Below are 25,912 nucleotides of genomic sequence, written 5' to 3'. Positions count from 1 at the left end.
CATTCATACCAGTCATTTATGTAAAGGTAACATTACAAACTTAACAAGCATGCAGGAGGAACAATCCTGGACCTTAGTTTCTGCTCACAGACAACTGGAAAGTATAGTAGCTTAACCAGGGGAAGAGAAGTCCACTACCTGAAGAAAATGTAATCTTAAGCCTGCTGCCGGTCCAAAATTACTCATATCAAGATAGAGGTGTGTGTGTGTGTGTGTGTGTGTGTGTGTGTGTGTGTGTGTGTGTGTGTGTGTGTGTGTGTGTGTGTGTGTGTGTGTGTGTGTGTGTGTGTGTGTGTGTATAGTGTTTAGTGGACTGCTAGGTGGTTTCTGGTTGGCTCTGAGAATGTTGCCAGATGGAATCTGTGTTTGGATCAGTCGCGATTGTGGCTCCGTTGGTGTATTGAATATCTGGCAGGGTAGTAGGGGAATTTCTATGCAACCCAGGGTTTTACTAGGTTGTTGTTTTGTGGTTTGCTAAGGTTTTCCCGGCGGTTTATAGGTAACTAGTCCACTGTAACTTCAGTCTAGTTGTTGTGAGTAGGCAACTGCATGATAGCTAAAGTCTACTTGTGTTTGTTTGCAATGACAATGCATTTGATATAGTGAGATAAATTGATTCAGCACCATGGAGAGGGAAATAGACTGCATGTTCGTTTTTGTCGCCCTCTATCGGCCACGTGAAGTAACAACAGAAGTAAAAAAGGGAGGCAAAAATATCCTCAAATTTTTGCTCCACATTATTACTGCAAAATAAAGAGGGATAGTCACAGTTCAAAGATCATTTAAAAAAATATTTTTCTGCATTACGTCAACATGAGTATAACAGTAATATTAACATTTAAATAAAATATTTAGCCTTCAATGTAGGATACAGTATATATGGCTTGATTTGACATTGATCTTAACGTATAATTTATTTGTCAGTTATAAGCAGGATTTCATAACAAATATGATCTTGCAGAGCCTGATGTAAAAATAACTTTAGGCTGGTTGAGACGTGCCTGTAGTATTGCAGTGTCTCTTTAAAGGAAGGGGGAGTGTAGGGAGAGGGACAGAGGAAAGAGATGAATAGAAGGCACCAGAACCACCTACCATGACCAAGTGCGCTGTAAATGTAGGACAGAAATTCGAGTGGAATACAAACGGATCGTCAAGCGACACAATCGAGGGAAAACCATGTTTGGATGTGCCTTATTATCTGATTCCAATATTTTTAAACATGGTGCCACATGCGATCACTGGAACACAGGGAAAGTGTTTTTCCTCCCAAACATTTCTGGCATTTTGAAACGGAAAAGGAGAGTGGCAGTAAAATACATCCCAGTGCTATCTTTCTCCGACTGTCAATGGTAGGCATTGCATAATTCAACCCGTATCCACCGGAGCCATTTGGTTCCTTCTTTTTGAGAAGAGGGGTACGCCAGAAAAAAACGACTACATCCAGTTTAGCTGCCTTCTCTGTGGTGGTGCCTGCAATTGTTTGGCAATGCCCTTTTCTCTCACAGGAAGAACTTGCAGACAGTAGCGGGGGACCAAGCGGGGGAAGGATGCATCTAAAGCTGGATGTGTGCTGCATTCAGGGAGATTCGGCAATAATAGCAGCTCGAGCAGAAGCAGCGAGTGCGGAGGGCCTGGGAGGAAGCACCCAGCCCCACTATCTCCTCCTTTTCCTCCCCCCCTGCAGGACCATGCTTGCGTGAGGGATGAGGCTGTGCACAGGGACACCAGGCCAGAGCTGCGGCCTACTTCTCACAAGAGCCGGTCTCCCGACTGCAAGATCTGTGAACACATTGCCACCATCAAATCAGCGTCTTTGGTACGCAGCACCCTCGTTCTCTCTCCGCCGTTTGCATACAAAAAAAAAATAGACAAGTAAAAAAAAAAGAAATGCGCGTGTGCTCGCGCGCGCGTGTCAGTGTTGTGTGTGTGCGTGCATGCGTGCTGGCTGGCGGCGGGAGGGGGGGGGTGTGATGAAGAGGGGGGAGGGAAGGGGGTGTCTGTGTTCTCAGCTGTACATCTGTAGTCATGGCAACCGGATCCTGTTAATGGATGTCATTTTTTCCATCTTCCAGCTTCCCTTTCTGTCCCTGCTTTTATGTGTGTGTGTGTGTGTGTGTGCATTGCATTTGTATGTTTTCCGTATAAAACCGGCCGGCCTAATGTCTACTACCAATTTAGTTTTGGTCAGATTGTAAATGGTGCATTTCCACATTCCCATCTTCTCTAATAGGCTTTAATAGTCGTTGTTCAGATTGGTCTTGAACGTAATAGTGGCATCATAAAACCTACACGTTATTTATTTATCAGATTGTTTAATTAATGTGGCTTTATATTTGTCGAGATTTGATACTAATACAGAATATCAATTGGGCTGGAATGTTTTTGATATTGTTATCTTGACTTCGATACCGATTCCTGATACTCAACATTTCGATACACAACTTTTATTTTAAACTCGATGGTATCGAGGCATTTCAGTCGGGGCCATAAAAGTATTGAACTTCGATACCCAGCCCCTGTAGCCCCTGACTTACCAGCTGCCCGTCTTCTTCATGTCTCCACCGCGCCAGTTGTTTCTCTGTATATTTGACTTCTTGCTCCATCCATGTTGTTGCCTCCATCCAGGTCATCAGGTAGATCCAGGAGCATGAGCAGAACTTTGAGCTGCGGGAGCAGATGTCTGGGTACAAGCGCATGCGGCGGCAGCACCAGAAGCAGCTGATCGCCCTGGAGAACAGGCTAAAGGCCGAGATGGATGAGCATAGGCTCCGGTTGCAGAAGGAATTAGAGACACATGCGAACAACACTTACATTGAGCTGGAGAGACTGGCCAAACGCCACACCGCTCAAACAGACAAAGAGGTAGAGCCTGCTCTTTATGAATGAGGTGGACACTACAGAGTCATTTCATTCACTCAAAGCCACAACTTGTGTGACTGTACAGGCATTTCTGGCAGTTAAGAGCGCAATAAAGGGTAACAATTTGATCATTTGAATGTCTCTTCACAGATGAAGTCAGTTGCAGCTGAAGAGAGAAGGATCCAGCAACAAATCATTGCTCAACAAAAGAAAGAACTGACAACTTTCTTAGAGAATCAGAAAAAGGAGTACAGACTTTGCAAAGAGAAGATCAAAGAAGTAAATATCATGAACACATATGTTGCAATGTTTATGATTTCATACATTACCTGTATGTCTATTTATTCAATTATTTTTCTGTGTTTCAGGAGATGGGTGAAGAACTTTGCACGCCCAAGGAGGAGAAGCAGGAGCGTCTGTCCAGGCACAAAGAAACAATGCAGCGCTCCCAGGCTGAGGAGGAAGCTCATCTTATGGCCCAGCAGAGGCTGGTCTACGACCGCAGCTGCAGGGCCCTCAAACGCCGGAGTCTGTTCAGGAAGCACGAGTTTGAACAGGAGCAACTGAGAGAGGTATTACCCTGATGATACATAACCCTACCTCAAAATTAAATATTACAGTTTTTTGTGATTTTGATTAAAGAAAATGTTGGGATGAACAATCTAACAATTATTTTCATTAGGAATTACTGTTGCTTCTCGTTTTCATCATTCATTGTTATATTATACTGTATATCAAAAAGCTAATGTTCACCCTAATGACAACCCAAATGAACCAATGGAAGGGTCAAGTCTTGTGCTTTCAAGAGCAACCATGTGCAATGCATTGTACACATACAGTAGTTGAAAGCAAGAAACATGGTCAGTTTATTAAAGGTGCTACAAGGAACTTTTAAATATTTCTGAAACAGTCTCATCTTTCCTCTGATGACCAGAAATGACATGTAACAACAAACAAGACCATCAGTGCAAAGAAAGCTATTTTTATGTAGTTTTTCTTAATGACTTTGTCTTGGGTACGCTCATCCAGGAACAACAGCAGCCGTAGTAAAAACACTACCGCTTTTGTCCAAAGGGGGTGCAAGAATTAACACCAACTGAAAGTTCCTCGGAGCACATTTAAGTGTCTGAAAAATAAATCAACCAGCCATAACGAACAATGAAAAACCAGTTTCATGCATCTTGTGTATATTGTCGATAATACTATATCCAACTTCTTGTCCCAGGAGCTGAACAAAAAGGGGACCCAGAAGGATATGGAGCATTCCCTGATGATCCGGCAGGACGAGTCCACTCAGGACATGGAGCGCAGGCAGCTGCACATGCTGCAGAAGCTGCGCATTGAACTGATGCGGCTGCAGCACCAGACGGAGCTGGAGAACCAGGAGGAGTACAACGGCCGGCGGCAGAGAGAACTACACAGGAAACACACTCTGGAGCAGCGGCAGCAGCCCAGAGACCTCAAGGTGCCCGTTACTTTCTCTCTCTCTGCCACTATGCAGTGATTTAATGAGTTGATTAATCCAGCAAACTTTATTTCAAGAGGTATTAAAAGTTTTTAACCACACCGTAGATAAGTGAAAAACGTACTTTCTGTATGCAAATGTTAAAGGGAACTTAAAATAAAGATATGAATGAATTAGAGTAACTATTTAGAGGAACTGTTAAATATTTCTGTAAGTGTAATATGTATTTTTTTCCTCTGATGATCATACATTTAATTTGACAGCAGAGGAAACCATCAGTGAAAAGAACACTATTGTTTTACAGTTTTTCCTAATGCCTTTGCCTGGGGCTGGTCACCAGGAAAGTGAGCTGGTGTAGTAAAAACACTACCGCTTTTGTCCAAAGGGGCCACTAGAATCAACACAAACTGAAAGTTCCTCGTAGCCCCTTTAATTAGTTACATGTACCACTTTATCCAATTCATAAATAAGTTGTTTGGTTGTCAGTCAACAATATAAAGTAATCAGTCAGTAACGTAACTCACTTTTGCATCCATGTCGAATTCAAAACCTCTAACAATAATTGGATAACTTTTGATTTGTAATCGTGTTTTACCATCTAAATACAACATGGGAGAAATGCCACTAAACACAAACATTCATTTGTCTTTGAACTCTCTATAGACACTGGAAATGCAGATCAAGAAACAGTTCCAGGATACTTGCAAGGTGCAGAACAAGCAGTACAAAGCCCTTAGGAACCACCAGCTGGAGGTCTCTCCTAAAGGCGACCATAAGTACATCCTGAGGAGCCTGAAAGAGGAGCAGACACGCAAGCTGGCTATACTGGCTGAGCAGTACGAGCAGAGCATCAACGAGATGATGGCTTCACAAGCGGTACGAGGATCCTGATGCCTCTAGTCATGATTAGGAAAAGTGTTGTAAATTTATTTTGGCAACCCATTCGATCACGTCAGATTACTGGCAACAGTCACAACTCTATGGGATGGTTTTGTAGACATTGATTAAGCGTAGTCCTTGACTAAATGTAATTCTGAATGAAGAATGTCCATTGAAAGTACAATTTAGTCCAGGACTTGGTCCAATATCTGCAAATCAACTTTTTCCCACTCCATCACAGCTGTGACTTTCTTGAGCGCTATCTAATGCTGAACTTTTTCTCATTTTTATCTTTTGCAGAAAAAAGTTGCCCTGTAGTTTGTTTAATGAGGACCAGCGTATGCTTGTTGTCAATGTGTTTGTAACCACCTCCTTCTCTACCGCCGGGTCTCTAGATGCGATTAGATGCGGAGCAGGAAACCGAGTGCCAAGCTCTGAAGCAGCAGCTGAAGCAGGAGATGGAGCTGCTGGACGCCTACCAGAGAAAAACCCAGTCACAGATGGAGACCCAACACGAGCGAGAGCAGCAGAAACTTGAGCAGAAGGTCTCCATACGCAGAGCGCACCTTGAACAGAAGGTAGGCTTAAGATGGGAGCCATTCTAAAACGCTTCAAAGAAATGCAACATGATACCACACTTTGTTTTGTTTTTTAAAGTTACCTCAGGATAAGTAAGCAGAAAGATACATGTCCAGGGACACACCTTCCATGTTGACATCACTATTACAGCAGCAGTTTTGTTGGGAGATTTTACAATTTAGTGCACTGCTCCTAGCCCCTAGAGGCTGCAATGTTCTATAACACTATAGAAGTCTTAGAGATGATTGGGCTTGCATATTTTGGGCTGAACCTTTCATGTGTCACAACTTATTTTTTCTGGTGAAGCTCATCGGTGGCAGGTGAAAAGAAGTGGCTGATAGACTGATACAAACGGAACAATATTGCTCATGGGGTGGTGCTAGAAGAAAGAAAAGCCATTTGATCATTCACAAGGTTCAAGGCCTTTCATTATTCTTAGACCTTACCTCTTCATTCTTCGGGGTTCCCGAGATCCTAATGCTTGTATGAATGTTATGATAATAATTGCATAAAACAAGTTTTTTTATTTAAATGACCATTACCATACCGAGAGCAGCTCACCACTAGGCTGGACTGGACAATCTAACCAACTATAAAATAACATTACATTAAGGATCCCCACAGAATACATTCTAATGGCTTTGATAATCCCTAGACATGTGTCCTATCCACAATAAAGTTACAATTTGTGTTATTAAGTGGATTGCCATTAACGTTGGTACACACACATCCATCACCCATTTTCCACAGAGGCAGTTTCAAACAGTTTTAACCCTAACCCTCAGCAATGGGGGGGGGGCATCTTTGGCTTTTGATTAAATACTGCAGAACTTATAACATTCCCATCAACCTTACTTTGTCTTCAGTGCCAATTAGTGAATGTTATCATTGTCAACATGATTTAAGTAAGACTGTAAACATGGAAAAGATTATACAGTGTCTGCTTTGCATCAGCATGTTGATAGTGTCACTGTAATGATGTTAGCATGCTGCTGTTAGCATTTAACTCAAAGCCCTGCTGTATAGCACCAAAAAGCCGTTGGCATAGCTGCAGACTCATGGTTATGTTTTTCTTTTCTACCAATCCTAATAAAACCTAATGTGTTGAAGAGTATTGAAGAAGTAACCCTTCCCTTGCACATATTATATCAATTAATTATTTCAGCTTTTGTGATTTTGGTGAACAAAGCTCCATCGCTAGCTGTACAAAACACAAACTGAAATGTATGTAGACTACATCGAAATGACAATTTTTTTTGTATTACAGATTGAGGAGGAACTGGCCGCCCTTCAGAAGGAGCGTACAGAGAAGATCAAGCACTTGCTGGAACGACAGGACAGAGAAATGAATGCTTTTGACATGGAGAGTAGGAGCCTCGGCTTTGGAAGCCTGGGATCTATGGACTTCCCCAAAGAAGACGACAGATGAAAGTGGTTCTATCTTTACAGGACAACATATCCGTGCCCTTTTCATGTCCACTTGACCGTTTGTCACATCCAATGGGGACGGAGCTGGATAACTTTCTCTATTGCTCTCCGTCTCTCTTAGATATGGCCTCTTTGAATGGAGGTGTTACGTGCAATGAGAACTTCTTTTTGTGAAACTTAAAGGGGGAAAGTAAAACAGAACAAATCTACAAACAACATGTCAATAAAAACCCAACCTAGTCAGTGTAACTCAAAAAACGTACATGTGAAAAATAACAGACTCTCTTTCCTCCATGCCATTTCCTCCTTTTGGTATGAATCGAATAAATCAGGAACTTTTAGTAAAATTGGCACTTTGATATGTTTAAGTAGAAACCCATCATGTTCGTATGATGCTTAATGTGTGTCTCACATGGAGGGACATTGTGGAATGTGAGCTGCGGACTCCCCCGTGGTGTTAAGCTGCTTCGTCTTTTATTTTTTTTATTATTTTATTTTATTTTATTTTATTTATTTTATGCTCTGAATGTGAATATTACTGTATGGGGTCACTGGATAAAGTCAGAGTTTATTCATTTGAATATTCATTTCTTTATTTTGGTTCATACTTCCATATTGTGCTTATGCATACAGTATACTGTGGTCCCTCACTTTTTATAGGCAACAGTTCTTAACTTTTCTTTTCTTTGATATATAGGATCAATTGGCGTTAGCTTGATCAACCCTGTTTAACTCATCACAATTCAAGATCCCACATGGTAAAACTGCTTATTATTGCATGCACTTTAAGGACAAATTCAGGTTGTGAAGTGAAGCATGAATCTGTCAGAGATTTTAGCTGTTTGTAAATAAAAGCATTTTTTGTTTTGTTTTGTTTTAAGCCTATGGATACTGGACATAAGCGCCATATTTGATATGATGATTTCACAATTGCCTTTATTTAAGTTGTGCCTGAAGCAGATTTAAGTTATGTGTTTGTTATATCTATATTTTATTTACTGAGGCACCATTTTTGTTTTGGTTTCATCTAAACTTGTGAATCATTTAATGTTCACTAATCAGAGTTCTTGTAAAGGAAAATGGTGAGAATTGTGCTGTATAACTTTTGATATGAATATTTGTACATGAGAATATAGCTAGAACATACAGAGACACTGGTCTATTACTGATAACAGAGCTTAACGATAAAGATTTTTGCTTAGTTTTTTGTTATATAATATAGAGATATGGTCATACAATAGCTCAATATATTGCTAAGTCAAATCACTAGACTCTCAGATTGTATAAATGCTGGTGAATGGAACCACAGACTTCTTATAATATCAGTGCGATGATCTTTCATGGATCAGCGGTTCTAAAACAGCAAACACAACAAACATGTGGGGCCAGATTGCATTTGAGTAATAAGTGTCTAATGATCAGATTTACATATGTCTTTGTTTTTTTGTTTTGCCATGTTCATTATGGTCATTGAACAGGTTGCACAATGTTTCCATTCATAACGAATGGAAAGATAATTGTTTGGTGCTTAATTTCTAATACCACCTTTAGCCTTGTAGTTTTTTGTCTTGGAGAGATGATTGATTTTTACAAAATGTAAAACGTGACGCATTTTGAAACCCCCTCTGAGTCAAAACACTACCTAGTTTTTTCGAAACACTCATGACATATTAAGAGTACCCCATGCAGTGAAACCCTTCTAAAAATGAAGTATATGTAATGAAAAAAATAAATACTATTTTATCACGGGTCAGTTTTTGAAACATTGTTTAATGTGGTGGTCTTGAATGCAACCCTGTTATGTTTATGGCAGGTATGTCTTTACAAGTTTTATTTTATTTTTTATTTTCATTTCATAGCCACAACTTGTATTAATGTTTGGTCATATTCCTCACAGGGCTGAAAGGTGGAAGATGCCCCCTGATTTAACAAAGTATTTTAAATGTAGGAATACAATGACATTCAATTTCTGATGGCAATAGACCTTAAATGCTCTTCTTTTTACTCTGTAGAAACCTAAATTCAGAATTTGTTATGTTTTGACCAGAGTGTGTTCTGCAGTTGAATGGCTCCTCCAAATTTTTCAGCCTTTTACATTTTCACAAACTTTCTGAAATTTGATGAAAATGTTTCTCGTATGCAGTAAGGCCTTTTGTCTGGTCACGTATAACTAAAGCCTTGAGGACAAATGGTTCCATTAAAAAGAAAGTGCTATTGGGGTGCTTGGATAAGGTTTGCTGAGAGCCTCTGAACAGTTATGAACCTTACAACTTGTGTGAATTTGAAGTTATTAGAAAGATGTATTTAGTTAGAATAAAGGGGACTTTCCTAAACAACCTTATTCACCATTTCCTGTGCAGTTCAAAGACAAAATAAAAAGAGATTCTGTTGAAAAAGAAAAGAGTCTCAATCAACATCAACATCCTGCATCTAATAACAGTGCATTTCTTTTTGTCTGTGGTTGCATTTCCTTGTAACGCTCTCTTATGTGGTGTAGGAGTTCTCACTTTTGCTTTTCTTTGGTGTCACATGAGCGCTGGGACCCACTTTAGTGTAGTATCCTTTACTGTAAATCTACAAACAAGCATGCAGGTCAAAGATAACGTGTGAGAACCAGAACCTTGAAAGGGGAAGAGGAGGTGAGAGGGAAGTTAAACAGCAAGGCACCCAGTGGTTTCCTTATGTTTCAGGGTAAACTTGTTTGATTTAAGTAACCCAAGTGTTTTTGGGGTGTTTTTTTCTTTTCTTTTTAGCACGCCTGCAGTGTTTATTCTGGCAAGAATCCTGCTGTAGTTTCCTTGAATTGTTAAAGTCTGCGGCACCATCTTTAGCAGTTACCCACCTCACCACAACTCCTTTTTTTATATTATCCCCTGGGGCAATTGGAAAGCCCCGAGGACGGTTAAAGAGTGCTTGGCCTCTACCTGAAGTAGTGCTGACAATGGTTGTGGTGCGGTGAGTTCCCCGTCTTTTCTCAAGTAGTCAGTGGTTTGACAGCAATGCCACACTCGGTGTGGATGCTTGAAACCAAGACTTGGTCACCATTGCAAAAAAGCTGAGATCATGTCAGCTCTCACTAGGCCATTTCGGTGCAAAAGTTTACGTGCTGCCCCCACACAGAGCAGAACTCCCATCTTCTGTAGCCTGATCTCCTGTTAACCCATGTGATGCAGACAGCTGGCTTAACTCGTCATGGGGAGTCTCCGAGCAGGAGTCAGCATCCCTAGAAGTGCGTTGTGGTGACGATAATGAAGTATGATAACACATGAAAATCCCAGTTTGTGTTATTTTCATATTTTTGCATAGTCATCCTTTGGCTCCTCCTCACACACTATACCCAAACAAATCCCTGCAACACAGCCATCATATGTCACTCTGTTAACGTGAGAAATAGCAGGTCAGAAGCAATGACAGTGACACATGGCCTGCTTTAGCTAAGCGGACCCTCCCTTTTTACGCACTTGTAAATGTTTCATATTGAGAAATGCATTTCCTGTGACCTTGCCAGCTTCCTGAGAAAGTGACCACATGAAAATGATGTTGCGAAAAGACACACATGGTCTGTGGAGCAGTTGTAATAGTTGAAATGACACAAACTGAGAAGATCTGTTTATGAAAATCAAGAGAAAGTGGCAAAAACAGTGAATATGATCTCAGGGATTGTTTTTTATGACGATGCTTACTTATTTCAGACCCAATTCCACTTTAGAATACTCTTGTCTAACTAAAACTCCCTCAGAAGTCATTTTTGTTTTGGCTGATGTATTAGGGTTGATTTGATTGTTAATCATTGTAGCATCTGCCGGCCAATATCTGCATGAATGTGGTTTTGTTGGGAAGTCAGTGAAGCCACTGGAATAACCACTCAAATCCCTTTTCTGGTATCCGATTGTTACGTTGTGTTTCCTTTTTTCAAAGAACATGTGAATACTTTCACTTCAATTTAAGGAAACTGAGATGATACTCAAGGTATATTTACTATTGCTATGTACATGGAAAGAAAATAAGAAACATCATGCCTGTGCAACTGTGTGCAGTCATGTGGAGAGCACTCTTTTACCTTTTCATATCCACTAAGTTCTTACCTTCTCACCCACACTCTCTAGAGAGCGGTAAAGGGGGAAACAAGGGGGGAAACAAGTGAACTGTGTCAAAGGGTGGGCTGTACTCAGTGGTTCAATTATTTTCATGCACATCTGTCACTATTTTTCTAAATTCAGTGGTTAAATGTTCCTCAAGCGATTTAAATATAACACATTTGTGTGTATATTTCCATACAGAAATAAAAAAGGAAGTGCTATTAAAAAACTACTTTGTCTACCCACATTGTATGATCATACATGTACAAATCATTAGACCTGCACTGCGAAGAGGCATTTATAAGGATATAGCACACTTGAAAAAAAAATCCACATCAGAAAAAAAAGGAGGAAATTCTGGGAAATTTGGTTGCCTCACAAAGTGCACGTCATTTCCTTCTATGACAAATGTGTGGTTTCTGTCTTTTAAAAAAGTTTGAAAGGAGTGTGATCATGAAGAGTCTGCGCATTTCGCCTGTGATACAGAGAGGAGAATGAATGGTCATGTAAAGAGCATGTGTTTTCAACAGCTCCTGAAACCAGCAACAAGTAAGTTCTAATTACATCTGCTTTTCTGTTATCAACCCTAAAAAAAAACAATCACACACACTTGCAACTTTTCTCGTCACTATGTACGCTTTTGTGGTTATTGTCGGTGCCTTTAATCTGTCAGCAGCTGCCTGAAACTGACTGAAGTTTCGGGTGTAGTTTCACTGCTTATCACTTATTTATTTTTTTAACAAAGCAATGTTTTAGGCATCAATGTAATGTCAAGTCAATTCGTTCTTGAACAGTTTGGAGACTCAGGGGAACAGTTTGGCTGACACTTAAAGAGACTGCAAATGTTTGTTGACATGATATGATTGTATACAATGTCTGAAATGATAACAAAGCAGATTACCGTTGTTAATTTTCCATTTGCTTGACATATGCAAAGGGAAGAATCTATTTGTATCCCTCCTGCCTTTTAAAATACAGTTCCCCTCTCACCGATGGGATGTAGGACAACCATAACTGACCAGTTCCTTTCTTCCTCAGCATTACTCTCTCTGCTGCTGGTTATGGCTGTTGATTCAACAAGGACTGTGTCAGCCGGCAGAAGCCAGCAGTGTGGGAATTCTCTGCAACAGACTTTGAAGCTCACCAGGCTCGTACATAAGGAATCCGTCGACCTAATCAAAACATATGTGAGTACAGACATAAAATCTGCTGTGTCTTATTTTGCTGTGTTAAATCATCCTTCTGCTTATGCACACTGTATATGCCACCCTTTCCTTGTTCCTGAGGATTTATACTTATTTGTTTTTCTTTTGCAGAGAGCCTCTCAAGGAGAATTGTCGGAGGTCTTTTGCAAGGTGTCCATCAACAATGTTCCTGACCCCAACATCTCAGGCCTGGAGCCTTCAGAGAGGATAGTGAGCATCTACACACACATCCAGGCCTTTTTACCGCATCTCAAACGGGTTTACGACCAGCAGACAGATTTGCAGTTGCCCACCAGCCCGCTGCTGACCCAACTCTACAGTGTCAGCACTCGAAGCAGGAGCCTGGCCGCTCTGGTGAACAGCTTTTATCAGAGCGTCTTCCCCAACCTGCCCGTCCCCGAGCCCGCAGGGGGGCCCACAACACTACCGCCACCTCAAAATGTTTTCCAGCAGAAGGTCTACGGCTGTGTGGTCCTGAAAACCTACAAGGAATTACTGTCGAACGTCTCCCGAGAACTGAGGACTCTAAAAAACAAGGTGTGCAGAAGGAGGATACAAATGAACACATTCTTCTTCTGAGGATGATCTAAGGCTGGCCTTCAGAGAACAGTCTATGCCAGTGTCCAACAACACTTGCACTCACTGGGTTGGTAAAGACTTGAAAAGATAAGCGAGTATGATATGAAAGTGGTTGTGCATCAGTGTTATGAAGCCTATTTATGGTATTTAATATTTATTAACTTGTGTGTTTCTACAAACTAAAGAAGAGGAGTGATGTTAACAAATCAATTGTGTAAAGGTATCTCTATGAAAGTTATGTGTATTTAAGTTGTCTAATATTATATTGCTGATGTTAATCTGCTTTACACAGAATTAATCAAATGTACTTTGCAGCTGTACTATTGTATAATGTTTCATTTCTTTTTGTGATGGCATCAATAATGTACAATTTCATGTCTGGAAAGTCATGCATTATACATTTCTTGTTATTCCCTGGACTGAAAATATAGCTGTTTCTACATTGTTAACAACTATTGTTTTGGACAAAGTAAAAAAAAGTATTCCTGCTCAAAGCATCATGTGCTGTTTTCTGCAAAGGATCAGTCCATCAAAAGGGGTTAAAAGAAAAATCAGGAAGCTGCTGAGACGCTGACTGTGTGATATCAGCTCGGAATGACGCATGTGTTTAACACAAGGCTGCATCAGATAGGAAAGATTTCATGAAACTGGCGGGCCGTCTGGCCGGTCACAAGGTGTGGGTTTATGTGGGTCAGATAACTGTATGCGATGTTTTCACCATTGCGTCCTCAAAATAGATTGAGATGCAAGTGTGTGAAGGGTAGGGTGGGGAAACTGGAGGGAAGCGAAACCTTTTTTTAAAATAGATGAATACATGACACCTGATGCAAACTTGACATCTATACAAACACATCATTAATAAAACATAGATACCTTTTTTTAAGTTCTAGTGAATAAATAGTTTACTAAGCTTTCCTCAGAAAACAAGCTTTCGGGAAACTGGAAGTAGATAGGGGATTCACTCTAGGTCATGAATCAAGTTCCCTGTTATAACTCTGCTTTATTTAAAGCACCAACACAGAGGGTACCTCAGGGCAACAGTCATTCTGCCGTCTACATTATTCATTACATTTCACTACCCACTTAATGCTTTAAAAGACCTCAGTAAGATATGGAGCCTTTCCCAGAAGATACAGTATTAATGAAAATGTAGACACTTTGAAATAGCTCCAAATCCTCACTGTAAAACACTCTCTAATCCACTTGACTAGCATTTTTCTTTGCCTTTTGGAGCAAAACAAGAACAAGTTCAACCCCAACACAAGGAAGGACATGCTACCCCAACAGAACTGCACAGGGCTGGAGATTTAATGCAGCATCTGTCTCGGCTACTGTAAACTAGCCACTGATCCACCTGACATACTGTAAGTCACATCGTTGTGATGATGTGTCCACTTTATACTGAATATATATTATATTTAATGAAAACTACTGTTTTCAAGGTGAAAAATCACTCTCACCTGAAATACTGTTTACTGTAGGGTTGTATCCCTAGAGTTAATACTACTAGAGAAATAACACTGAAATAGGATGAATCGAGGAGCAGTTTTTTTTAACATTTAACATGCTTTACATATTTTTGATCTGTAGAGGGCAGTATACACCATGACAGAATACATTGAAGTTCTCATGGACATTGTACAGTTCATCACCTGGTGTTCACAGGAAGTAGGCCTATTAAAAGTTTAAGCTGTCATTGCATATAATATACACTGTATCTGTAAACATTATAACTCAAAACAGGACACCTCTGACTCCCCTTGCATACTTACCTTGCATTTATTCTCACATTACTTCAATGTTGATTATATTGGAAAGTTACTACAAAAATGTCACACAAAAAGCTTGGAGCTATAGGACTGATACTAGCTCCTGGAATAAGTATCAAGAGCTTAGGTTCAACATTAAGTTAGGATTTGAACTTCTAATATAAAGAATGTGAAGAGGCTGCACAAATTTGGTTCACATGGTGTGGGAATGAATTGGGTGTGTGTAGTTCAAGGGTAGTTAGATGATCAAGCGTGACTCAGGTTTTCATCACACTAAAGACTAAGGCTGACCAATATTAAAACTGCTGAGACAGTGAGCACTGATAATCAGTTTCCATATTAGGCATGTTGAGAGGTTCCCAAATATAAGATATTGAAAGGAGATTATATAACACATAGCACAAGATTAACAAAGGTCATTCAGTAGATTTTTTCTGAGAAAGTTGGGTGTGATCTCAGTGTTTCCAAAGTTCAGGTCAACTAAACTGTTTTCATTTAAAATGTCAGTGAGACTAATTATCTTAAAAATGTAATAATAATAAAGACAATCAAGAGAAAGCATAATGGAAAAAATGTAATGTAATGACCTATATTGCCTCCTGTTCTTAAATGAGGACTATTCCCATCCTGCAATTATTTTTGCACGAAAGCGTTCACATTTCCTTTGCATCAGAAGTAACCAAAATGAACTAAAGTCAGACCTGTTTCAAGGAGATTTCTTTTATTGTGCAAATGTAGTGTCCAGAGCATGCACCAAGTGTCATATTTGTAACAATAAAACAGTATAAGGCATTTAAAAATATTGCATTCATATTTTTTAGACACATCTATATATATATATATTTAAAGCTTAATTTCCCTGATAATTGAGAGTTATTGATTTGTTGGCATTAACATTAGTACATTTTCTTCAAGCGTTCCTTTGTGCATGCAGAGTGTCATGCTGTCTGCTACTACAGACGTTGATATTAGATTATTGCTTTACAGGCTGGTTGTTATTTGACTGACTATGTCATATTATTGCTCAAAATAAAAATAAACTACTTCTAATACATCCATATTACACATTGATTTTCTTTGAATTTGCATAGTTATTCAAACATGAGTAGTAAGGCATATATTCAATGCAAACGTCAAACTGGTGTAGGAGACAACAGGTATGTGCCATTATAGTGAAACCATGGTTATGCATCATTACAGGTTCCCCAAAAGCCACTGCATAGTTTATTGCACCAGACCTCACTTACATAAGTTTATTGTGTCCATATACAAAAAGCGAACGTTCATTCTGGACTCAAGTTCAAAGCCATTCAGCAACTACAAAAAAAGAGTTTTACATGATTTAAAACATGTCATTATCTTTGAAAGCGGTAAGGTTGACTGTATTTTTAGTCTAAAAAACTAACTTAAACAATTTCAATATTTTCCATATCACCTTTAAATGCAATTTCAAATTATGGTATTTAATAGTGGTCTTAGCAAATGCTGAATATACATTTTGTATTCAGAGTACCAACCTTGAGAAAATGCTCAAATGTGATTCCCTCATAGAATTCATCAGGTTCCTACGTGTGAAAAAAGTTAGATTACTGACGAGGTCCAAAACAGAATGAATCCAACTTAAAGGTGAAGTCAGTGATTCTGGAGAACGCTTGTTTTTAAATGCACTTTTTGTCAATATCAGTGAATATCTATGTGTGTGCTGAAAAAAAGAATCCAGTGTTAAAGCACAGCCTAGGCTTTGTAAACTGGCATGTTGCTAGCTATGGTGGGCTCCCTTTGTTTACATACCAGTTTGCAGAGCCATGTATTAAAACCAGATTTATTTTCATCGCGCACACACAGTACGGACAGGTAGCAGATCCTGTGGAGATATCAACTGATTTTGACAAAAAAGTAATTTTGACAACATGCGTTCTCCAGAATCGCTGGCTGAACCTTCAATGTCAATTGGAGATGCAACAGCTTACATACCATGTGACCCACTGAAATACTGGCCACCTCCAGCATGGCAGCATCAGCGATGCTTTTGGCTGCGTCCGTCCCAAGCGCCTCGCTGAGAGACAACAGCTCCTCTATCACCTGGACATGTGAAATAAAACAATATGACCACAGAAGACTCAAATCCCTAATTTCAGAGGAACAGAAAAAGGTCTCCTCCTTTCCCTCATTAGCTACCACTTTTTTTTTTTTACCTTTATTTATACAGGTAAATCCCATTGAGACCGAAGACTCTTTTACAAGGGAGACCTGTTTTCCTTTCCCACGTTACCATTCACACACACATTCATACACTGATAGCAGGCTAACTATCGACATTCACACAAGGCAAGGTGGGTGAAGTGTCTTGCCCAAGGACACAACAACTATGACACAGGTCGCAGGGCGGGGATCGAACCTCCAACCCTTTGATCATCGGCCGACCCACTCTACCAACTGAGCCACAGTCGCCCCACTTAAATGTGCTGTAGGAAGTCTATGGCTTACATGTCGGTATTCCTGAAGGGTTATTGTCCCGTCGTTGTCTGTGTCATGCATGTTGAATAAAACTGCAGAGAAAATTACACCTGTTTGTCAGCCATGGATTATGCCAATCATGTGATGCTGTGAATTTTTTTTTTTAAAGACATACATCTTAGTTTCTCCCTCCTGACGCCCTCACGCTGCTCCTCTGTCATGTGCTGCGACGGCGGCCTGAAATGGGACATGACCACCAGGAACTCCTCAAAGCCGATCTCATCCACATTACCCTCGCCATTCTTCCGGAAGTTTCTGAAGAAATGTGGGGAAAGAGCAAATGAGCCGACATATCCTCCAGTTATGTCAATTGCATGGAGCAAATTCTTACATTCTATCCCAATAGAAACTGCTCTTCCCCCTGCCCACAGGCCATAAGAGTGACCAGAGTGCACTTGTTTTATGCCCGTGTATACTGTACATTTATATCTATTCACATCACAAAAATATATCACATGTACTGTACATACGTTTATACCTATACTCTATTCCTACATTTAAAAAAAGTTTGCACTATTTTTGTCTCTATGCACTATTTATGTATTTTATTTATGTCTTTGCTTTTCCTTTCTGCTTGTTTTATTATCTAAACATTGTATATGTTGCATTGTTTGAGCAAGCCTGAGACTCAGGAAATTAATTTCCAACAGCAGCTCCAGTAAATGTTGTCCACGTGAACAGTAAAAGACCTTGACTCGACCACACATTGAATTTTGAAAAGGGCGATGTGTTCAGACAGACAGCTGTATAGGCAACTTTCAAACCATCAACGCTTTACCTCCTGTCAAAGAAGGCTTCTACGATCTGGGAGCGGATGGGATTGCACGCCAGATCAGGGATTCTGTTGAAGTGATCTCTCCTGAGGGAGTAAAAACGATATTTTTAAGGAGTGGTTCATTGTAATATGAAAATGTTGGCCACAAGTTGTCACAAGCTGTAGTGTCAACATTAACAGGCAGGTTAGGCAGGTTTCCAGTTCCAAAGAAAGTTTGGGAAGTGGATTTTGTTGATGATGGACATTGGCTCAATAGAATGCATCACATTAAAACTAAACCTGAAGGTGGCACTGCAAACTATTTACTTACTGGAGAGTTTCTTCATCGTGGCTCAACTGCTTGAATCTTTTATGGAGGACTCCAATCTGTTCAAATGAAACTGGAAACAGAAAAGTCGCAATTTACGACCAAATGCAATTCTTGTCCATGCACAAGTCACGTTAAAAATGCTTCCAAACACAGTGAGACACTAAATAGTAATTCATACAAATAAAGTAAACAAATTAATACTCCTTAAACAAATAAGTACATGTTGTTTGTTTAAAGTATGGTGGTAAGGCAGCTTTACTAAGTTTTACAAGAGGCTTTCGAGGCAGCAGATTTGGATATTCATATTGTATGTAAAACACTTTCTGTCTCCTATTTTCTGTCAACCTTCAAACACACCAGCCTCTTTCATAAGAGGCCACTACTGAGAAGCCATGGGGATAACTAAGTCTTAATAAGGTATCTGTTAGCTTCCCTTAAGTTTGTTTGGGACTGCTCTATTATTAACTGCAGCTCCCCTCTGAACATAGTTTATACTTCCATTAACTTGCAATGTAAATAATTGAGCACTATACTGCACCAAACAGACTGGTTTCCCCGAGACACAGAGATGCTGTACATAGGATACATATGATATAAACCAAGGACAAATAATAATAATCTCTTTGCTTGACGCATGATTGACATTAAATGCCGAAATCGTCGGATATTTCCGTTAAAACTGAATTTAAATTAAACTGACAAAATTATATTTCCGGTGCGGTGGGCTCATGTTTTCATACATCCTACTTGCCTGACTGATGTCTCTAAAAAGAGAGAGAAAGAGAGAGAGAGAGAGGGGGGAGAGAAAAGAGGCGGTTAGTGCCAAATGCACACAGTAACGATATACTCACAGCCAGTCTTTTCCGCCAGATCGACGTATCCTGGTGCAGGTGAGGACTGTAGTGCACCCATACCTAGCAACAAAAAAAAAAGAAAAACAAAAAAAAACCTCCTTCCCGATTAATCCAGTTTTCTAACAGATCAATACCGCACAGCAGCCGTTGGAGCTGAAACCAATTTCAGAGAGGATCATGTTTTAGAATCATCCATCTCTGCCCGAGCGCTGGTCATGGACATATTAGGTGCTGGTGCGAAACACTGCGAGCTTCTCATCCTCTGCAAACAGCGAAGGCTACTTCCGCAACAACCGTTCCAGTGACGACACACACACACACACACACACACACACACACACACACACACACACACACACGCACACACACACAACTTAGTACACACGCGCGCGCACACAACGTACTGCAGTTTGAATTATTAACTCAGACTTTTTTATTTATTCAGAGGCTGCGACCATTTACTGTGACCTGCTTGTTTATACTGAGCAGCAGTGGTGGATGGATTATTTCGATTCTTCACTTAGCCTACCTTAAGTAGGCTTCAATACTCTGCTACAAGTGGAAGTCCTGCATTCAAAATCTTAGCCTTATCAGATAAAGTGTAGTGGTCCACTATCAAATAAACACGCTTACTCAAATGACTCAATCACTCAAATATTAGAGATATTGTTTTAAGCAGCGCATACATTAAAACAATTTTAATAATTTAATATGATCAGGCCAAAAAACTCATATTAAACATCCCTGGACATTTCAAAGCTTCCAAAATCATCAAACATGTTATACAACTGGAAATAATTAAACAAAATCATGTTCAAGAAATACAGGCTACAATATTTCTATTTGGTGTCAAGGTGTAGCCGTACAATTGTGTCATAAATTTCCCCTCGAGGTCCATTTGGCAGCCGCCCTTGAGCTTTGGATGATTTCCCATGGGCCTCATCCGTAGGTTTGACCTTTCTTGACCTTCAAATGATGGAAAGCTCAAACCCAGCTACCAAATGGAACTAGAGGGGAGAGACCATTTTGTCAAGGTCTTTTTTGCTGCTGCAGTAAAAAGGTCAAATGTCAATGTGGTTTTATTTGTATTTTGTGCTGCCAGACTGACACAACGTGCCCTCCTGCATCTTGAGCTGAAAGCTGAATTGTTTGTGGATGTAGTATATATTCCGACATGCTGTAATAGAATTTAAGAATTTAATTACATTTATAATAAGACAAAACAACAGAGTACAGAGTGTAAAGCTTCAGACCTACACGGTCAGCGCCCGATGGGACTGACAATATATTTTGGTCAAACAGAGTTTTTAAGGCCCCCTTCAACAACGGGGGTGTCAACTAACAGATGGTTAATAGAGTAAACAGGTGTCAGGGGTTTATTGTGGTCAGCCACAATAAACCTTAAAATAGTTTAAAGAGATCCTACTATACTACTTTTCTGGTCTTAATTTCTTGTTAAAAACTGCTGTAGAGCAACCTGACACAAATCACATCACAAAAAACTATGTAGATTTTCGGGACACTCTTCCTCTTACCCTAGCGAGCACAGCAGTCTCTCTCTACACACTGCTTTGAGCTTCTCCGCCCCTCCCCCCCTGCTGCAAACCCCACTCCGTTGTGATTGGTTACCTTCCTTCCAGCAGCGGGAGATTTTCAGGAAGGTGGGGGCATGCAGCCGGAGCTTGCCTGAGCAGCATTACCATACATGGAAACATCCGGGTACTTGACTCACGATACCCGGAAATTTGAACAAGTTATTTCTCGACCGGCTGCCATAGTGTTTAGTGCTCTGCATAGCCACCCCACACGGTAAGCAGGGAATACGTCGAAATGCATGTACGTAATTATTTGATACGCTAGTATGGTTAAACATGACTATAAATCATTATAACAACGTTTATAGGTCATAAAAGTCGAAAAGTATCATAGGTCCTCTTTAAGCAACTGTTTTGTTAGCACATTCTTAGAGGAAAGGCACATGTGTTAAAAACGTATGTGATATACATCTGAAAAACAGATCAATTAGATAGTTACAAATAAATCTGCCCTCACAATTCACCCTTTGACCATAAACTGGTTAGCCTGGTCCAACCAGACCATCGTACTTCATTTCATTTGTACAGAAGGTCTGGAAGTGCTGTAATTGGCAAACGTTCACTCACTTGGAGGCGGGTGTCTGTTGAAGTTTAAAACTATTGGATCTGCCCAGTGCCACTCTGGATTAGCCAACCAATTGCATAACGTTTGGTCATCACGTGTGTCATGAGCCGGCTTCTGGCGGTGCGTTCCAGTTGGACAGGGAACTCGGAAATTTCCGACTTCACTACATATTGTGGTCTATGGATCTACCGGTACCTGGCAACGGTATCTTGTTAGAGCCTAACGTTTAGTTATTTGGACGAGAAAGGTTGTCGGCGTCCATACTTTCGCGAGCAGATGCACTGGAACACAGACAGGTCGGAACTCGGAACTACCAAGTCAGAAATCTCCTTCTTCCGAGTATAAAGGAACGCAGCATTCAACTGAAACTGGAGCACGACTTCGACGTCATCGTTCTCAGCCACTCGCTCTGTTCGCTGATTGGACACACAGAAATATGTTCGAGCAGGATCCCAATAATACGCCCCATCACCAGACTGACTACTGAAGGGAAAATGAAATTTGGCCGGATGTAGGTAGGCGGGCGGAGCCAGGCTATAAACTGGTCACATAAAAATACAAATTTACCATAACATCAGTCAAAGTAATCAGTTATTTCAATCAGACCATATAATCCAGGATCAAGAACAAAACATTACACATCAGTCAATGTCCAATATCAAGATCCTGGAAAATTATTTAAACTATAATTCCTCAACCTGAAATCTAAGTTTTGTCTCTTATCTTTTGTTTGGAAAATATACTAGACATACACATCATGATAACCTTGTTAATCCTAAATCCTACAAAAAGAAAGTGATTATTCCAGTCACACCATAACAGTTCAAGTTATATCACCACATTTTCCAAAAATTAAGGTATATGAAATCTATGCATGTACCAACATTGTACTGAAGAGTGTTATTAGCAAGGAGTTTTGGTTGGACATACATAACATAAAAACAGAACACAGTTGCATTATGAGGGGGACTCATTTGAAAGATTGCATTCCAATATGCCTAAACTGCTACCTTGTAGTCTCTAATGAACTTGAGTGCTTTTATTGGTCTTTAACATTAAAACATCCAGTAATTCAACTGCCTCACTTGCACAATTTAGTTAGGATTTTAGATTTATTGTATAAATGTATGTACAGTATATGATAGATAAAGATATATGGATTGTATAAATATAAAACAATTATAGAATATCAAGTTAAATATCAAATATAGTATATATAGTACAGTAAATTGTATATAGATAGATTGTATAAGAAATGATAAGGAACACAGGAAGCTAATATAATATGAATTATTGAGCTGTGGAAAAGGGGTGGGATTAAATAAATGTATACTTCTACCTACTCCTTTTCAGGCATTTCAATTCAATATGTAATTTGTTTCAAATTATTTTTATTCTCTCAAGACAAAGTTTGATATTCTGGTTTCAGATTCTGACTTCATGATGAGCACATGATGTTAAAACTTCCCTGAGCTAAACTTGACAATCTGCATCCACCTGCTTGCCAACAATTAATGAACGAATGAAAAGAGAGTGTAATGATAAAAGATGTAAAGCCTAAGGCTTACATTGACAGTGTCGTTTGAACAGTCATCGGTGTTGCATTTCAGGCCGATAATCTCTGGTAAACATCACTTATTTGGGTGTGACCTGAAATTCAACATGATATTTGAATGCTTCAAAAGTACAGTGGACCAAGTTGGCAACAGGTTTTTCCGCTGTGCAGGTCAGAGCCTGAACAGCTCAAATGTGTCTTATATTCAGACACATAACATACAACAACCACAAAAGAAAAGAAAAAAAAACTTAAGTCATCTGAATGATCTCGGAGAGCTCTGCGAGAATTTTTGCAAACTGTCAAATGTGTGAACTTACTTTTAAATATCACAGTACAACACTTTTAAGTTTCCATAAATAACATTATCTTGAATGCTGGTTCAGATTTCCCGCTTTAAAAGACACTGGTTTATATGCATGGTAACACAACTCTATGTACATTCACAGAAATGGTGAAACAAGTTGTATGCTAAAGATATTATTGATCAAAACAATGTAGTATTAACTTACACCACATGGTGGTAGCAGTTTGTCAAATATGTAATATAACACCACTTTCTGACTATAGAGAGATATCAGGTATCCCTGATGTCAGTTTGTTTTGGTGACATCGAATCAGGGGAAAATGATATATGGTGTGTGTGTGTGTGTGTGTGTGTGTGTGTGTGTGTGTGTGTGTGTGTGTGTGTGTGTGTGTGTGTGTGTGTGTGTGTGTGTGTGTGTGTGTGTGTGTGTGTGTGCAGACATTGATCATCATCTCTTTTACCCCATGCTCATTTTGTTTCGCCTGTTTGGAACTTCTTCAATACTTAAAAAAACGAATACATTAAAATATAGCCCAGTAGAATCTGACATGTTGTGACACAGCATTATATTTTTTTAATTTTAGTAGACTGACGTGTCATTTGATTTAAGACAACAGTGCAATTTTACAATATGAAATTACATTTCTGTAAGATATGGTACAATATTCAATTATACCATAACGATCCATAAAATGAATCATTAAAATCGAGTGTTGTGTGTATAGCATTTGGTAGGCTACTCATTTGTATCAACAATGACATACTGTCACTTTTCTTTCCCCATCATCTGTAAGGCATTGTGTTCTTCTTCTTTTACATGATAACTTAAAGTGAAATGTGAGACAACCTATTGACATTTTTCTCTTTTTAATAATGATCAATTATCAAGTAAATGTATAAGTGTTAGTCCTTGCTCTATGTCCAGATTAACTAGTTAGGAGGACTAGTTGTTCTTAGGCTCCTATTGTCCTGGGTTACGGGGTTTAAAAAGTTGTAATATGTAAAGAAACCATTAACTAAAGTGAAAAAAGTAGATGTATTAAGTTACATAAAATGAAAATACTCTTGAATAAAGCTCAAAGGTCAAAGGTTATATTCTTCTTAGTCCTGGCTCATGTTTGATGAATTGACAATAACATATATTTTGTAAATTTAATTTGAGTTTTTTGTGTGTGTGTGTGTGTGTGTGTGTGTGTGTGTGTGTGTGTGTGTGTGTGTGTGTGTGTGTGTGTGTGTGTGTGTGTGTCAACTCTGTGCCATTTAGAGTGTAAGTAACTTGTCCAACTGCTGCCACCAAAAAGTAATGGAGATTACTGTAAACACAGTTTGAAATGGTTTGTTACCTGTACACCTTTGGCCTCTCACATCAGAGCACGCATAACATGTTCATTTCTTTTTTTCCTGTACTACAAAATCAATCTGGTCTAAAAAAAAGAAAGGAAAATTCAACAATACGTTTTCATTTTCTTTATCAGACCCTGCCCTTGAAATGTTCTTTCCCATAAAATTGCCACTCTTGTGTGTGTTGCGCGACTATTGCTGGTGCATACTACATCTGATGGCTTGAAATTGATTCGAATATATAGACTTTGCTTGAGAGCGTGGAGGAGGTGGGGGGGGTGGAGGGGGGGGGGGGGGAATGAGGAGGTGTATATACGGAGACAAAAAGGGGGCGGAAAGCGTGGCCAAGGATAGAGGGGCAAACCTGAGCCTGTTTTGCATGCAAAGGGCCTTTCTGTGTGAGAAGGAGTTGACAGGCCGCCGCAGTGCTGCCTCCAGCTCTCAGACAACAGCTGCTCAGAAAGAGGAGATGTCCTGAGGGTGCTGCGACATGTCTCGCTCTTTCTCCATCCCTCTTTTCACCTGTCTGCCTCTTCCTTTCACCCAACAGACATGTGTGCAACACACTGCCTGCACTGCATTCACACACACACACACACACACACACACACACACACACACACGCACACACACACACCTCTTTCTTAATGACACAAATGGGGGACTGATGACTGTTGTGAGATTCATGACAAAATTCGAAGGCTGCCTTTGTTTGCTCAGACGAAACACTCAAAATAAACCAGGTAAAGCTGAATGTTAAAAGGGATTTGTTGTTTGTTATGTTTACTGAGAGGTATGTTCATGAAGAATGATCACCAGCACTTAAATGGAAATTAAAATTAATTCTGTGCTATTTTTGAGCTGCTGATGACAAAAGCAGACAAGCCTTTGTATATACATCAACTACCATATGCATCAGAGTAATTGGGTAATGTTTAAGATTAACTTCATCGTTTTTGATAGAAAACCAATTTCTGCCTAGTCATTTTATTCACCTGGGAACCAAATGCTGCATTGTTTTCGTTACTATTGTCACCACAACCTGTATGAGATTGATGCATGTATATGTCGCAATGACAAGATTGATGACATGACAGCTCGCATGATTTAAGATTGATGGAACCTTATGTCACAGACAAAATGTTATTAAAGAAATAATCTTTATTTTTCTCTATTTAGTATTCAGAAAGAGAATACAAATATAACAAATGGTTTACAAAATACTAAAAGACAATCTAAATAAATATTCAT

General features: G+C 39.6%; 3 protein-coding genes across 3 annotated transcripts; 2 read left to right on the top strand and 1 right to left on the bottom strand.

Moving 5' to 3' along the window:
- Positions 1-1,705: 1,705 nt before the first annotated feature.
- Positions 1,706-7,211, top strand: taok3b (TAO kinase 3b; the record flags this gene model as incomplete). The annotated part of the gene is made up of 8 exons (XM_080047103.1): positions 1,706-1,816; positions 2,626-2,862; positions 3,010-3,138; positions 3,228-3,431; positions 4,085-4,324; positions 4,988-5,200; positions 5,599-5,781; positions 7,050-7,211. Exons 2-8 carry the CDS (start codon positions 2,677-2,679, stop codon positions 7,209-7,211), a joined length of 1,317 nt encoding a protein of 438 aa, XP_079903229.1. The 5' UTR covers positions 1,706-1,816; positions 2,626-2,676.
- A 5,139-nt stretch (positions 7,212-12,350) lies between these two features.
- m17 (IL-6 subfamily cytokine M17) lies at positions 12,351-13,073 on the top strand (the record flags this gene model as incomplete). The annotated part of the gene is made up of 2 exons (XM_080046613.1): positions 12,351-12,476; positions 12,606-13,073. The coding sequence occupies 2 exons, from the start codon at positions 12,351-12,353 to the stop codon at positions 13,071-13,073; spliced, it is 594 nt and encodes a 197-aa protein (XP_079902739.1).
- A 2,633-nt stretch (positions 13,074-15,706) lies between these two features.
- Positions 15,707-19,531, bottom strand: tescb (tescalcin b). Its single transcript, XM_080046181.1, has 8 exons — positions 19,296-19,531; positions 18,445-18,514; positions 18,138-18,218; positions 17,475-17,614; positions 17,330-17,391; positions 16,817-16,924; positions 16,360-16,407; positions 15,707-16,159 (listed from the first exon to the last, which is right to left on the bottom strand). Exons 1-8 carry the CDS (start codon positions 19,354-19,356, stop codon positions 16,082-16,084), a joined length of 648 nt encoding a protein of 215 aa, XP_079902307.1. The 5' UTR covers positions 19,357-19,531; the 3' UTR covers positions 15,707-16,081.
- Between the last annotated feature and the right edge of the window lie 6,381 nt (positions 19,532-25,912).

This window comes from Ammodytes marinus (assembly GCF_949987685.1).
Source record: "Ammodytes marinus genome assembly, chromosome: 18".
In the NCBI taxonomy this organism is placed as follows: Eukaryota; Metazoa; Chordata; class Actinopteri; order Uranoscopiformes; family Ammodytidae; genus Ammodytes; species Ammodytes marinus.
The sequence above is the reverse complement of the archived record's forward strand: the minus strand, read 5'-3'. Positions and strand labels throughout refer to the sequence as shown.